The 16116-nt window shown below is 35.8% G+C and overlaps 1 protein-coding gene across 5 annotated transcripts in view; it reads right to left on the minus strand.

Moving 5' to 3' along the window:
* C4H8orf34 (chromosome 4 C8orf34 homolog) overlaps positions 1-16116 on the minus strand; it is a 157345-nt gene that overhangs the window by 103848 nt on the left and 37381 nt on the right. For all 5 annotated transcript variants that reach the window (XR_011697730.1, XM_071554389.1, XM_071554391.1 and 2 more), the window contains exons 4-5: positions 14642-14770; positions 549-577 (exon numbers count right to left, since the gene is read on the minus strand). Coding sequence is in view for 4 of the 5 variants with exons in the window: in XM_071554389.1 (XP_071410490.1) it covers positions 549-577; positions 14642-14770 (158 nt within the window). In the remaining variant the exon portion in view is untranslated. The remainder of the gene's footprint in view (positions 1-548; positions 578-14641; positions 14771-16116) is intronic.

The following is a 16116-nucleotide window of genomic DNA, read 5'->3' on the forward strand; positions in this document are numbered from 1 at the left end:
TAGAATTTTTTATAACTAAAACTAAAATTTATGCTGTGTAATGTATCAAAAGGGAAAGAAGAGATTATTGTTGCATTCAGCAAGGAGGTAAAGACTGATCTTTATGCCCTGTGCATTCCTGATCAAATCTGGGAGGCAAAAATAATTCCTAAATATTCTCACAAATCATATCTGAGAATGCAGAATTCATGACTTCATGAATAAAAGTATTTAATGCTAAATGCTTCCAAAAATACAAAAACTAATCCAGCAGACTATATTAAGCAAAGATGGTATCAAGATCAAAAAGTACTTCCATGGCCTCATTGAGAGTCTCTCAAAGTCAGTGAGATTACTTTTCCATACTTGACAGCCCATCCTTGGTCAAGTTCTTAATGTACCCACATTACTGTACTTACCCTTATAACTTTCCGTACCCAAACTTCCATTGGACTCAACAGAACTGAAGTGTGTATGTCAGGACAGGGAGATGCAGCTCTCATTGCCTAAAATTATCACAACCATCTATCTGTCTGTACTGTTGATTAGGCATACCTTATCAATCTTACCTTATCAAGTTCATCAGAAATAGCAATGCCTGAAAACAAAACAGATTGGAAAAAAATATTTAGAAACATGCTTTCTATAGATGTCGTCCATTACAGAAACGAAACTAAGGTTTAAACTGAAAAGTTTACATATTGTTCTCTGCATATACCATACCATGTGCGTCACATTTAGTTCCACTAGTGAAATTGCTTGGAAACAATAGTACTTTTATATCAGCTGCAATATTACCAAAATGAGTTTTTAAAAAAATATGGAAATGAAAACAGCAGATGTGGCAGTAAAGTCACAACAATTTAAAGTACAAGTCTACCTCCTTTCTGAAATTAAATCAGCATCATGGTATTTACCATTGGACACATTATTACAGAATCTCACCGACCAGCATAAATAACCCATCATGCTGCAATTACAAAGCAATATGGACATGACTCCTCTATTTCTCCATGGTACAATGTAGAAATGATTCTATAAAAACAGGTGGAACTTTGGAAATGAAAGTAAAATTTCACAATAGAATTCAAAACAGTTTTTCTAAATCCTCCAAAAAAGAACTTGTATATTTGCTCTTGTCCTTTGTACTGATCCATGTCTTTCCTATGCTTTCTTCCATTATATCGTCTCTTTTAATTATGTAGAACATTAAACATGCACAGCTAGTCTCAGAAATTTTAATAGATCTGCACACATCAGTCATATCACAAGGAGTTATCAAGTAATTACACATATAAAATTTAATGGTCTCATGTTGAAAATTCTGATACATTGAAAACAAAGCATTTCCCAACTTTCTGTTAGGTTTGATAAGAAACATTTTCCAAGTTAGAGCTTCAAAAACCAAAGAGAAACATCTCCTGGTGGTGAAAATAAAGTGGAGATATATCCATGCATAGGAAGAGCACACATTTGAAAATTGTTTTCTAATTCATAATGAGTTATCCAGACACATTCTTTGAAGGAATGCAAGAGATGATATTGCAAAATAAGTAGTACTAGCTGACTGGAGAATTACTCTTTCTAAAATCACACTAAAGATTGAAGCAGGATAAGCTTGTTTATTACTATTTGGTGTACCACAACTACATGAGTTCTTTGAGTCTTTTACTGTGCTTTTAATAATTAACTCTATATGGCTATGTTTCCAGCAATTCTATAGTTGTAAAGCAGATTATATTGGAAAAAATACCGGTTTTACCTAATCCATCTATCCCTTACTGCAATTAACCAGTTTTAATAACTTCAGACTTTCCTTTAGCCCAGACCCTAAACTAATGTCCACAGAGTATACTCAGCAAGTTGCGTCAACCAGACTTTAGTGTGTTATGAATTTCTTCAATCTCCAATGGACATTTTCTAGAGAGAAGATAATTGCACTCTTGAAGGTAGTGAAAACTTAATTCAAGGTTCACTTCACTTCAGCTTTGAAAACCCGATGACCTTCAACCACCTCTCCATCATTGGATGTATTTTTCATAACCAGTATCAATTCATTCTACAACTATAGATACCCTCTCTAAACAGTTAAACTACGTCCTCTCAGCAAGGTTAATACACTTCATTTTGTTTTGATACAGGTTTATTTCCTCATGTTTCAAGTTGGTATCCTTTTCTTCTGCTTCACAAACCTCTGTGAGTGGAGCTTTGTAACTTAGGAGTGGATGGCAGAGAAATTTTACCCTGTGTTGACTTACCCTTTAGAAATATTTATTTTCAAGTATGGCAAAAGAAAATACAAAAGGTAACCTGGCCATTTTCAAAACTCCACTCCAAAAAAATGCCAAATGTTTTTACTACTCAATTGCCTATTTTGCTTATCAAAGTTCAGTAGTAAAAGGACAAAAAAGCAAACGGGAAAACCAGTACATACTACTATAAGCCTCACAAAAATTCTCTACTAATCTCTCTGATTAAGTTACATATGAACATGTAAAATTAAAAAACTTCCATCATCTAAATGAGTGCTTTTACTAAAATGCTTTTTTGGTGTGTGAATGTAAATCACATTGCTCCCCAGAACTTACTTTGAATTTAGAGAAGACTATGCTGAGTAATGAATTGACCCGAATGCCTCAAATTTCTTCTTTACTAAATTGGAAACAGTAGCAAGAGACCAAAACTAACTTTACTTTTTATCCAAGTATGTAGAGTCAGCAGTTTCTGAGGACATGTTGCCAAAATAAAATTTTACAAGTTTACAAAAATCTTATTTTTGCAATCATGGAATCAAACTCCCAAACTGTTTTTAGCTATCACTCTCTAATGTGTCATCAAGAGAGGAAAAAAAAAGAATTCTGGGGAAGAAATTTTAGCAGGAGCTTGCTACAGCAATCTTGGCATGGTGATTCTTCTGGAGGTGGTATTTACCATACTGTCAGTCACACAGAGCTTTCTGTTGCCTTGAGCCTCATTAATATTAACAGTACTCTTTCAGTCACTGATAACACAAGTCCATTATCAGAGACCAGGATAAATAAGCCATAAATGTTGGGTATAAAAATGCTTCTTATTTCTTTGTAAGGCATTACTACACCACACAGTTAGCATGTGCCCAATTCTTATTTTTACCAATTTTCTTTGCAGTTGTCAAACTCACAGAATATTACAGCTGAACTTGAGGGGAACTTTCAGTCTGTGTGCACTAGACCAGAAAATCACAACAGTGAGGTAATTTTTTTGGATGCAGATCTCAGGTGGAGTAATATGGACTCCAGTTTTCAGAAAGCAGCTCCTCAAAAAATTAAAACCCTCGCACATTTAGGATAACATTAGAAAAAACAAAACAAACTAAAACTTTTAATCCAAAATCCTGAGAATGTAACTAGAGATATAGTCATCATCATCATACAGGAGTATTTCAGATTTCTGTTAATCTCTTAACCTTTAGCAGACTTGTGACTTCTCAGTAGTCAAATAGTTTACTGTCAGTTACTTTATTTTCAAGTAATACACTGACAATTTAAAATAGCTGAATTTTCATAAAGCATTAAAATAGTTCAATTTCTAAAAAGTAATGCTAACATATGTTTGGTATCTCTATTTCATGTAATCGCTAGTATCCAGACATCAGCATTTAAAAAAACAAACCCTCTTGTCACTTATTTTGTATAGGTGAAATGTACCTGATTTTACTCTCTGTACTTTATAGTATTTTCACTTCTTTGTCTGTGTCTTTCATATAACATGAAAAAGCAAATAGAAATGTTACTTCTCATATATTCTAAACAGGAAATTTCATTGTAAAATAAGAGAATACTAGAGACAAAGGGACAGCCCACTCCATGAAACTACTCTAAATGGAAACAGCAATGTTTCAGTTTTAGGCAAAACCTTTTGCATCAAAGTTTAATCCTAATCACAAAAAAACTCTAACACCAGAAAAACTGACACATTTAGTTTATTCAATATTAAATCCAGTGGCTTTGTTGGAATATAAGTTACTATGAACAACTATTTCTGACTTCCCTCAATTTAGAGCATTTAAAGCCTGAGTCTGCATGATGATAAATGTAGAAAATGGAAGTTTTAAGGCTATGTCATCATTTCTCTGCCTCAAGACACTGAGCAGCATATAAGAAGGGGACTGCTAAAAATGTTCTCCTTCCTTTGTTGGGAAAGGTCTTCTGATGTCAAAGGCAAATCCTTCAGAAATAAAAGATTATACTTTAGTCTTCCACTTACAGCAGCTTCTCACAGACATTTGTCATAGTTTTATATCATACTATGATTGACAGCTACCCACTCCTACCACTCTTACTAATCATTCTGACTAAAGGGATGAGAAGTTCACTTCCCACCATCAGCTAAGGCTCATGGACAAGATTTACAGTGGGAATTAGTTAGGTAGCTAATTGCCAATTTTATATCTTAAAAAAATCCTCCCTTTTAAAAGTAATTAAGGGTGCAGAAATTTGATCCAAAATCACAAGTATCCAGTTCGCTCAGTTGTCTGGTGAATCAACACAGACAGATTCAGGGCACTTGTTTCTACTTTTGAGTGTAACGACCCTCTGTGTTGGAAGAGTGCTGGAACAATTAAATAATCGGTCTGAACATGCTTCCACAGTCCTTCAGAAATACTCCACAGCCACAACTACTGCCATCTCTGATCAGCAACAAATCTAGAGTGGGGCTGTTGATGCTAACACAGCCTCTCTCAACTGAAACACTCATTCTATAACTAGATAGGTTTTTCGAGAGAACTGGAAAAACAACATACTCTGATTACAAGAAAGGTCTGGGATGCTAGGATTAAATGAAACATGACTAACAATGTAATTTATTAATACCTATTATACTTCAGTTACTACTATTATGCCTATATTAACCAGATTGCCTCCAAAGTGTATTTCAGACTGTATTAGCTATATAACTTATGTTTCTTTAATAGTGAAAATATTAAGCCAGTTTTTTGTTATGCCTTTTTTTTTTTAAATTAGCATGGAATATTAAAACCATTCTTTACATGCTTATCTCAGATTCCTGTTCCCAGTTCTATCCCTATGGCAATATGCAGCAGCACAATGGCAAGAATGAAGAAATAAAGATAAATGAGCATTACAGCACCTTCTTAAATGTAAAAGCCACCTGTCTAAGAACCGGCATTATCTATGTTATATCAAAATAAAATCCCTTTTCAGTCTAGAACAAGTGTCTTCCCCAGTACAGACTTTCTGCTTAGGATATTCTGCTTCATTTCTAGCTTACCAAGAAATAAACTTTCTAAAGAAAAACGAACATTGTTAATAATAACTCCATGAGTCTTAAAAATGCCTAGCTCTTGCATATGCAATTCTCAACAGAAGAGTTTTATTTGTTGTTGCTCTCCTGCAACAAATACAATTAATCCAGTACCTAATGCATGTCCACTCAGTGGTATTACTCCTCTTTGAAAAGCTATTTTTAGACTTTGATGTTCTCAATACAACAGCCTATAATTAATTTCAAAAAACAGAAGGCACCACAGAAGACAAGGTCTTTTTGAAACAGACCAAAGAGTATCATTCATCTGGACTTGTGCAGGGAATTTGACACTGTCCCGCATGACATCCTTGTCTCTTATCTAGAGATTTAACCTAGAAATTTAAAGGGTGGATCACTCAGTGGATAAGGAATTGCTGGATGGTCACACTTAAAGTACTGTGGTTAATGTCTCAGTGGTCAAGTGAAAACCGGTGGTGAGTGGCATTGCTCACAGAACAGTGTTGTGACTGGTGGTGTGCGGCAATGCATTCTCAATATATAGCTTGGAGAATGTCATGCCAGAAATGGTCTGATGAAGAGAATATGCCAGCCACTAAGAATGCTTTAACAACTGATGTTTTTAATGTGGTTTAAAAGTACTAAATGTAAAAAGTGCATAGTCACTGCGTCTTCTTCCCATAACCCCCTGCCAGGCCAAGGGGCTGGGAGAAGGACAGTGACCTCATATTTCCTGTCACCCCCTCCCACTGAATGTAAATCCCCTTACTCTTATTGGCACAAATCCAGACTTCCCTCTTGTCCCTTATTGGTGAATTTGTATCCCTCCAAAGTCCACATAAACCTGTACCCTGATTAAACTTTCTCTTTGTTCCTGCCTTCGCTGGTGGTCCTTGTGTGCCCTTTCTGGAGGCTCTCAGAGACCACATGGGCGGGGTAAGCATAGAGCACACACTTCTAGGTTAATGGACTGATAATCCAGGACCAGGAGAAGTCCCATATCATTGCAGATTTCCTTCAGCATAACGAGGCTACAAGAAACCACCCCTCATAGTGGTGTTTAATATCTCTATTAATAACATGGACCGTGGAATCAAATGCACCCTCAGCATGTTTGCTGACAATGCCAAGCCGTGTGGTGCAATTGACACGCTGGAGGAAAGAGTTGCCATCCAGAGGGACCTTGAGAGGTGGGGGAGGCTGTCATGAAGTTCAACAAGGCCAAGTGTAAGGTTCTGTAGCTGGGTCAGAGCACTCCCAAGCACAAGTACTAGCTGGGCAGAGAATAGACTGAGAGTAGCCCTGGGTAGAAGGACTTCTAAGTGCTGGTGGATGAGAAGCTTAACATGACCAAGCAATGTGTGATTGCAGCCCAGAAAGCCAACCATGTCCTGGGCTGCATCAAAAGCAGCCTGGCCAGCAGTCAAGGGAGGTCATTCTGCCCCTCTGCTCCACTCTCACGAGACCTCATCTGGACTACTTGTGTCCAGGTCTGGGACCCCTAACACAAGAAGAACATGGGCCTCTTGAAACAAGTCCAGAGGAGGGCCATGAAGATGATCAGAGGGCTGGAGTACCTGTCCCACGAAGACAAGCTGAGACAGGTGGGGTTGTTTAGCTTGGAGCAGAGAAGGCTATGAGGAGACCTTATAGCAGCCTACCAGTACTGAATAAGGGCCTACAAAAAGCTGGACAGGGACTTTTTACAAGGGCATGTAGTGATAGGACAAAGGATAATAGCTTCAAACTGAAAGAGGGTAGGTTTAGATGAGATATTAGGGAGAAATTCTTTATTGTGAAGGTGGTGAAACACTGGAACAGGTTGCCCAGAGAAGCTGTGGTTGACCCATTCCTGGAAGTGTTCCCAGATTAGATGAAACCTGGAACAACTTGATCTAGCGTAAGATGTCCCTGCCCATGGCAAGTGGGGTGGAAGTAGGTGACTTTTAATGTCCTTTCCAACCCAAACCATTCTATGATTCTACGAAATGGCAAGTCATATAATCCTTGACTGCTGCATTATTCCTGATGAGTTTTACAGTAGTTCAAAGGTTGCAATATTTTCAATATGCTATATGAGATTACAGAATTTCATATAACATCTAAAATTATAGAACAGGTGTTCTGATAAGAATGAAAGTTACAAAACTTCAGTGGCATCTACCATTTTTGCTTTTATTTTTGTTCTTTAAATAATTACAGGAAGAAATAATCAAAATAAAAATTTGTAAGGGTTTTTTTTCCTAAAGGCATCACATAGGTCTGACAAGTCCAACATGTACCCAGTCACAAGAAAATAAAATGCTACCACTTTAATGTACGCAATACTACCATTATATAACTGAATTGGAATAAATATTTATGCATTTTTCTAAACGTCCAGAAGATGGCCACAAAGCTCCCAACAGCCAGATTTCCTACCTGCCAAAGTCTTCTGTATTTATTTGACACACAGGTTTTGACATACAAACTTTAGGCATACTAAGACAACCCCAACGCAACTCTGACTAACTTGAGAAAATTCATTCTCAGGATCAGTCTAGGCCAGGGAATTTCTGGATGGCTGGACTGTCAACCTCATAGTGCATGTCACAGGTTCTGCAAAAAACTCCAGGACAGAAACAGCATTATTATTCTACCATTATTAATAGTGCAGCTTTGAGCACAAACACAGAAATACTGTCTCACGTATCAACTGTCCAGCAGTTAACTGCCCCAATGCATTCTCCTATTCCTTGTAAATCAGGGGAAGCATATGTTCCTTCATTAGCATGACAGGCCATCTTAGCTGTCCTTTCATTTCCCATGGCAAGATTTTGTGGCCTACTGCAGCTGGCAGCATAGTATATTCTAGTCCCTTTGCCTGTTTGAACCACATATTGAAGACAAGGTAAACTGAAATTAGTTATTTCACACTACCCTTGGATATTAAAGGACATAAAATAGTTGCTCTGGTTGACCAAAAAAAGCATTCCTCCCCACATAAACAAGTATACAAAAAACAAACCAGCTCAGTCATTTCTGACTAGGAACTTTAGAATAAGTTTGTCATTGACTGTCAAACGAGACATTTTTACAATATTTTCTTACCTAAAATGAGTAATTTTACTATTTTCAAAATTAGACATATTTCCTGCAATAGTAACTTTGAGGCTTTCTGTGAAGGTATATTGAATTGAAACTTCAGAGTTTTTATCAGTGAATTGCATATGTTCTTCTACTTGTAAACAAACTATGCATTAAGGTTCACTGTGGTATCCATCTTGAACTAGAATAATATTCCTTCCAGCAACCAGCCATATTAGAACAAAGGAAAGGGTCATCTACAGGGCACCACATGCCAACCTATCTGCACACTATACATCTTTTAGTCACCAGCTAGGAAACATGGATTAATTTCTCCTAGTGGCTTCAAAAAATATAAAACAAGCAAATAATCCCTAGCAAAATAATCTCTGCTTTGGACATACAGCATTTCTATATCCAAATTTCTGAGTGTCTCCAATGGAGAATAGAAGGTTTCAGGACTAGGCTTAGTGACTAATGAATTATGCAAACACAGCAAAATAAAATGCAAAATACCCACCAAATATTGTGTCCCAGAAGCTCTCCTGTGCCAAGGTCATCTCAGAAGACAATAATCAACACTGCAGAACCTTTTATAACTCTTGATTTTAAGGAAAGGTGTGCACTGCAGTAGGTGGGTGAAGATGGGTAGCCATCCAGTAGCCAAGGAAAGAGTATTAGCTTATGTTCTACTACCCTCTGAATGTCAACCCCCTTGTACTAAGAACTAGAAAGTTCCATATCTGAGATTACAGTCACACAAATCCCAGTTCTGCAACAGCATTAGAGAAACTTCTAGTAAGGCAAATACTGTTCCAGGAAACGACATGGTAACTCAAAAAGAGACTCTAGTCCAGAAACTTAAAAGTAGGCTGGATCAGAATGGTAAATACTTTTACAAAGGTAATTAAAATCTTAATATCTGTAGGAAAAAGATACTTATTACTGAAGTAGCAGCGATCTCCTGGCCACATAAACCCCAGTTTATAGTTGAATAGCAATGATTATGTTCATATTCTTCTCATTTCAATCTCAGAAAATATCATTATTTTGTATTATTACTCATGCTTCATACTAAAAGTAAATGGATTTTATGAGCAAAGGCAGTATCATGTAACAGCTGTGATACTAAAATAAAATTATCTTCCTTAAAGGTTTGATTGAGCTTATCTAAAAATGTTCATTTCAAAATAAATCACAAACATTGATCTCACACAAAGAATAACATGATTTTAAAGTTCAGACTGAGGAGAGAGAAGAGAAAATCCTCTACTGAAGACAGCTAACTAGTTTTGTGGTTCAATTAGCAGAACACATTTAGGACTAGATGATCAACTGATAATGGAGAAGTCATTTTTACAGACTTAAGTGCATTTCAGATCAACAACTGTGTACAATCAAAAAAATTACTAAAGTATTATGTCTTAAAACAGTGCCCTTCATAAGATAATTGATAAAAGTCCAGTTGAGTGCCACGCAGATGTGCATTTGCAGTTATATCGTCATTACCATTAGAAATGCCTGGCTTCAATAAATGCTAGTGGCATTTCATTCAGGTACACTTTCCATAATCATAATGTAAATCATTAATAGTTTCCTATAGTGTAGAAGTTTCTAAATGAAACCCCATTCTAATATGTTTCAGCGACTGCTAAATGCATTGAAGTAGTCCATGATGTATATATTAAGCTTCTCACATCCCACATACTTGCAGGTTCATCCTTAAAACTGAGGACATGATTTTAGCTGTTGTTAACATACTGTGATTTTTTTAGAACTAGTTCTACCCTTCTTGTTATGAGATTTTTACTGCTGTTGCTTGTCTTCTTCGTAAAAGATAAACAGAACATATGCTTTTACAATTCACCACTTAATATTTTTCTTAAAGTAAGATCATGCTTGTCTTTCATAACCTATGCATAAACAATATTAACTGATTCTAATATTATGATAATTAACTGTTTGAGGTACTCTGGAGGGACTCAGAGATCTTTCTTAGAGGTATTGAAGAGCCTGGACATCTAGCTTTAGGTGAGCCTGCTTGAGTGACAGGGATGAACCAGATGATTTCTAGAGGTCCCTTCCAACTTCAGCCATTCTGTGATTCTACAATTCATTAGTGTTGAGCAACATTTACTATCAGATTGCACGTAGTTTTCTTATTTACTGATTACTTACTAATTGCTCCCCTTCAAAATGAAGAAACAAAAGAGTACTGTTTTCCTGTTTGTTATAGCTAAGAACCATTGTTTCTGGGATTCTCTGCAACTGACTTCAATTCATGATCAAATAGTTTTGGTTAATGTTAACTTATTACTACCATTTTCTGACCTTAGAATGTCAACATAATTCAAAGCGTGACACACTTCTTTCTTCCTCTCTGATTTGTAGTATACACCTGGCCTGAACAAGGATTCAAACATTACTAATAAAATGTCGGTTATCTCCACCAAAAGCCGATGAGTAATTACAAAAAAGTACCTATCTCACAGCAGAAGACATTGCGTGACCAAATGCTGTTAATCATGTGTAAATTAAAACCTTCAATGTGCAAACATTTTCAATATGTACATTAATCCTTAACTGTTCGAATAAAAGATGCAAAGTTGTTTGCAAAGTATGTAGACATCACACCTAATAGCTGCAAGCTCTCCTTAATTTAGTCCTCATTTCTTTCCCCACTTGAAACACTCATAATTCACTAGTTTCCATCTCTTGTTATCTATTTTTCCATCCTCAGAAAATGGGGGATGAAGACAGGCATATTCATTGGCAAGATCCTTAGCTTTTACAGGAGATTTTAACTCTCTTTAAAAGTAAACTGGCCAGAAGGTGAAATACAAGGTGAAATACAGAAGGCAAAACACATTTGAAACAGCATTGAACTTTTCTTCCTTTTGATTAGCAGAGGAAGAAGGATGACAGCAATAAAGATAAGAGACATTGCAATAAAAAAAATTTAAACATTCACAAGGGAAATGTAGTATTTTCCTGTTTGTTGTGTCATACACCAATATCTCCCCTAAATAGTTGACCCAATTAGTTCCAAAACCACTTCAATGACATACAGCTGACTGGAGAAGTAAACAAAACCCAGCCTTCCCATTTGGGTAGGCCTCTGAAAAACGGTATACTTATATCACCAAGCCCCATCATGCTTAGACCATAACTACAATAATAATCTCTTTCAGACTCTCAAAATTCATAAGATACTTTTAATTCTGAGTTTGAACTCACTGCTGGTTTCTTAGATCTACTAGAGCACAGAATTAGTCACATATTGTCGTGATGGGGCTTTGGAGAAGGGGTTCAAATATAAGCAAGTTCACTTTTAATCACTAGGACTGAATATATAAGAGACATCTAAGTGCCAGAATCTAACCTTCCAAAGCGTACAGGCAGTTCTTTGTGTGAAGTGCACAAGTTTGACTCAAAGCAGGTATCTAGACTGCAGAGTAAATGAAGTAATAGAAACGAGAGTTTAACCCACCAGCTGCATCAGCTGCATAGCAGGCAGCAAAGTTGTGAAAACTCACTAGAAGACCCAAAGCTTATAGCTATAAATGTAAACAAATTCCAGGACTTGATGACACACGCATTTAACTTCAAACATCTCATTTTATGTGTCACTCTTCCCTGTTAAAATACTGAAGAATGAAATGAGAGGGTCATTGATAGCACACTCTGACCATTTGCATACCCAGCTATCTGTTGACATGTAAGAAATCACAGGAAAATGATTTTTTATTTCCTGAAATGAACAGAAAATCAGCAGTATGAAACTTAGAAACAAGGACATCTTCTAATTAATCTGATGCAAGTGTTTAAATTGTACAAACAAAAAGGTTAAAATGCAGAGTAACTAACAACTATCAAAGAACAAGAAAAGACTTTTCTTGTGACTACAAGAAAAGATACTATAAATACACTAGGAAAGGAAGACAAAGTGAAATACAGAACTGTCACAACAAAGAGAAGGAAAGCAAATAAGAGACTAAACAAAAAATTCCCAGTGTTCAACACTTTCACTGCTTTGGTCTAACAAAACATTAATTGTGGCCAGATGCTAAATACTAGTGATTTTAAGAGGAAAATCTGCAAGCAAGACAAAGGAAAGCTGAAAGATATTCTAATGACTTCAATACATTCAGGTTAACAGAGACTTGTGAAATTCACTCTAGAGCACTTAACTAACTGAAGAAACCTCTAATCCATTAGCAACTGTCTTTCAGGGATAAAGAGGACAGAAAAGAGCAAATACCGTATCTTTCTTCAAAAAAGGGAAGATGTGGGAAAGCCTAAATCAGACTAAAGCAGCAAGAATCATAGACAAAACTGTTAAATAAACAATGTATCAACACTGAATGTAATAGAACGGCGATAAGAATGAGCTGCCATTAATTTATCAAGAATGAAATGCATGGCATCACTCTAATTGCATTCTCAACTAAGAAACTTGCTTAGTGGATAAGAGGAGGAAGCAGATGTAAAATACTTCAGCTAAAAGACTTTGTTTCCCGTCCTAGATGATACTTGAGTAAAAAAAAAAAAAGGGAACTACATTCCAGGTGAAATCACTGCAAGGTAGATAAACATCTGGTGGGAAAAAATCCACTTACTGAGTAGCTTTCAAGGGCTGGTTATCAGATTTGAAATGGGATCATGAAGAGGTCTGACAGTATTTCTATTAATGATCTGAATAAAGAAATACAGAACACATTCATAAAAGTGAACTTATTATCAGGCTGCAAGTGATGTAAAGCACTCCAGGGGTTGGGATTCAAATTCCATATTATCTTGACGAACCATCAGAAAACATCAAGTACCAGCAAGAAACAGTGAAGAATGTTTCATTCATGAAATAACTACATGAAAACTGGACTCCAAAAATGCTGACCAGCTACATCGACCTGGTTCAAATGTAGGACCCAGAAGAGCTGTGTTTTCCATGCCAATGTTTTCCACTCCAGTCAGAAAACTCTGTGGCAAAGAGAGGTACAGAATGCTGCAAACTGTATTTTAGTTATAAGGAAGCTAGAACTCAATATTCAGTAGGAAAGACAAAGATTGAAGAATTGATTTACTCATTAATTACTGAACTCTCATATCTGATTGGTTTGTATCTCTTGAGAGTGAATAAATAACCCTTTTTAAACCTGAAAACAATTGTTTCTTTATCTGTGTAAAGCTTGGTTACAAGTCTCTTAAAGAAAAAAGGCTTGAAAACTACACCCACACCTCTCACTGTAACAAAGTCATGCAATAGTGAGGCTGCAAATCAGAGATCCTGACAGGAATTGGTTTAGCTCCCTACAAGCAGATAGACTGATTTCCTAGAAATGTATTTGAAAAAAGCCCTGTAACTATACTATTATAATTAATATACGTATGAAAAATGCTTAGAATATAATTCTTGTGATCAACCTAAAACATTTGGGAGAGAAGGAATTTGAGCAAAGCAGTTTGGGTATTTGGTACAATTTTGAAAAATGCTGACTCAAAGTTCTCCACAAAACAAATCTTTCATTTTTCATTCAGCTTTGTCTCTGATCTCACCATCTGCTAATTCTCCAGTGAATCAAAAATTGCCATGGATAAAATTTAATGAGATGAGAAAGACAATGTTTCTCATTCAAATATGTCCCAAATCACACCATTCCTAGTTTTTATGTACCATGACAAAAAACATTTTTCGTCTTTTCATACTTTAATAATTGTTAGTAATATTTGCTCCTGCAAATGTACTTCAGAATTCTCTCATACAGGAGAGATTAAAAAAAAAAAAAAAGGATGTAAAGCATAATATATAGGTTTTATTATTAAATAACAGGATTTCATGTTTCTGATTATTTATTTGAGAAGCCTTAAAATATTTTCATTGCTTTTGAAAACTGGAAGGAGCTGAATGGGGTCCAGGACAAAAAATAGACAATTGTTTTTCAATGAGGTCTGAACTCCAGCTATGAGGCTAAAGTTTGATGAAGGTTAATCCAAACTAACTGCTACCAGCCAAAGAAGCAGTCTCCCTGCTGCATGATCCCATCATGTTCATTAAACCAGCCTCTTGTGTTGATCTCTTTGTGAGTTAATTCAGCTCACTTAATCTGCAGAATATTAATATAAAAAATAAGAAAATGCAGGGGAAGTAGGTTGTTTTCAGGAGGGTTATTGAATTATCTCAGACATTCTGTAAACCTTACCAACAGGAATGTAACTGCTGATGTCAATGAACTTGGTCTTCATTCAATAGAAGACACCTTCCTGACATACACTTCCAAATTACAATTCAGGCTGCATGGTTACATTAAAAAACTAAAATCAATCAACTTACCGTGAGACAGATTCTCAAGGGCTTTTCCAAGTTTTTTGCTCTCTTGAAGAATATGATTTAGTTCATCAAAATCATGGTTCTCCGGTTTTGTCTTCCAATCCCATTTAGGATGCTCTATTGACCTTGGCACTAAATATACACAGATATATAGATGAAGTTTAGATTTGGTAGTTCAGACTCCTATGGTAGAAACAAAAGCTGCACAATGAGTTTACAAGCTGAAGTACCTTGAGTGGAAATTAATTAACTTTCTGTTTTAACAGATGGAAATATTTTCTTTGGTCAATGTGAAGTAAAAATGAAAAAATTTTTGAACAGATGCATTCTTGGGATGATTCTTGGCACTGAATTAATTGGGAAAAAGAAATAATTAATAATAAAAAATAATAACATTAATGCAATAACAAAAAATGTATTTAAACTACTGCATATGAAGGTACTTAATTTACAACAAAATAGAATTATGTGGCCTAGAGGTCAGTAAGGAAGAATGGCAAAACAAAAATGAGTAACTGGTACTTTTGGCTTTGCTAGGTATTTTAACAATAAGAAAAAAAAGAAATAGAGCTTTCAAAACAACATACATTTTCCCCCATAATCATAAAGTGTAATAACACAGTTCATTGAAAACAGTGAAACAAAATATGTCCTTATTGTTCATGCTATACAGCCTGTATATAATCTTTGTTTCACTATTTTAATAAACTTGATCTCTGGAAAACAGTCTTGAGCTTCGTCTGCTGCTCATTATCTGTTACCAAGGCATTTGATTTTATTTTAAAATAACAGTTTCTCAACTGCTAAGCTAACTTTACCTACAATGAAAAGGATTGCCTGAGATATGTAGAATGCACAACGAACACAGCTGCACTGAACATTGTGTACATTTTTAACAATTTGGAGAAATGAAAACAAAAATGATGTTATTTCTGGAACTGCAGTTTAACACATTCTTTTTACCAGCATTCAGAAGTAAGTGATCTCCTGCCTTTGCCACCAAATGCAATAGTTGGACTGTCTCTAAGCACAGCATTTCTGTGCTGAGAACTGCACATGCTGGTGTGAAGACGATGATGCCTAGTCCACCTTCCCAGCAAAAAGGACCAGTTGCATTTATCAGTTGCTGCTAACTACTCACTTAAAAATAACTTCAAAGAGAAGCCTATAATATCCAATATACCCTGGCCAGCTTTGAAATTTTGTTTACTGTTTTGACAGCTGTCAACTAATATATGCTTAAAAACTTCATTTTCATTATATTCTAAGAAGAAAACTTACAGACTCCTATAAAAGAGTCTAGGCACAAAAAGGTGATATGATAATTCAGAATTTCAGAGTGCTTTTATGATGGTATGGGGAAACTATGCTCAGACATCAAGTCTGGTAGCTTTTACAGTATGTGTTAAATACCTTGCTATTGAAATTGGTCTTATTGCTGAATTTTGTCTGTGTGAATACGGAGTCTATTCCACTAG

The sequence above is a fragment of the Pithys albifrons genome, chromosome 4 (genome assembly GCF_047495875.1).
Source record: "Pithys albifrons albifrons isolate INPA30051 chromosome 4, PitAlb_v1, whole genome shotgun sequence".
NCBI classification, from domain to species: domain Eukaryota; kingdom Metazoa; phylum Chordata; class Aves; order Passeriformes; family Thamnophilidae; genus Pithys; species Pithys albifrons.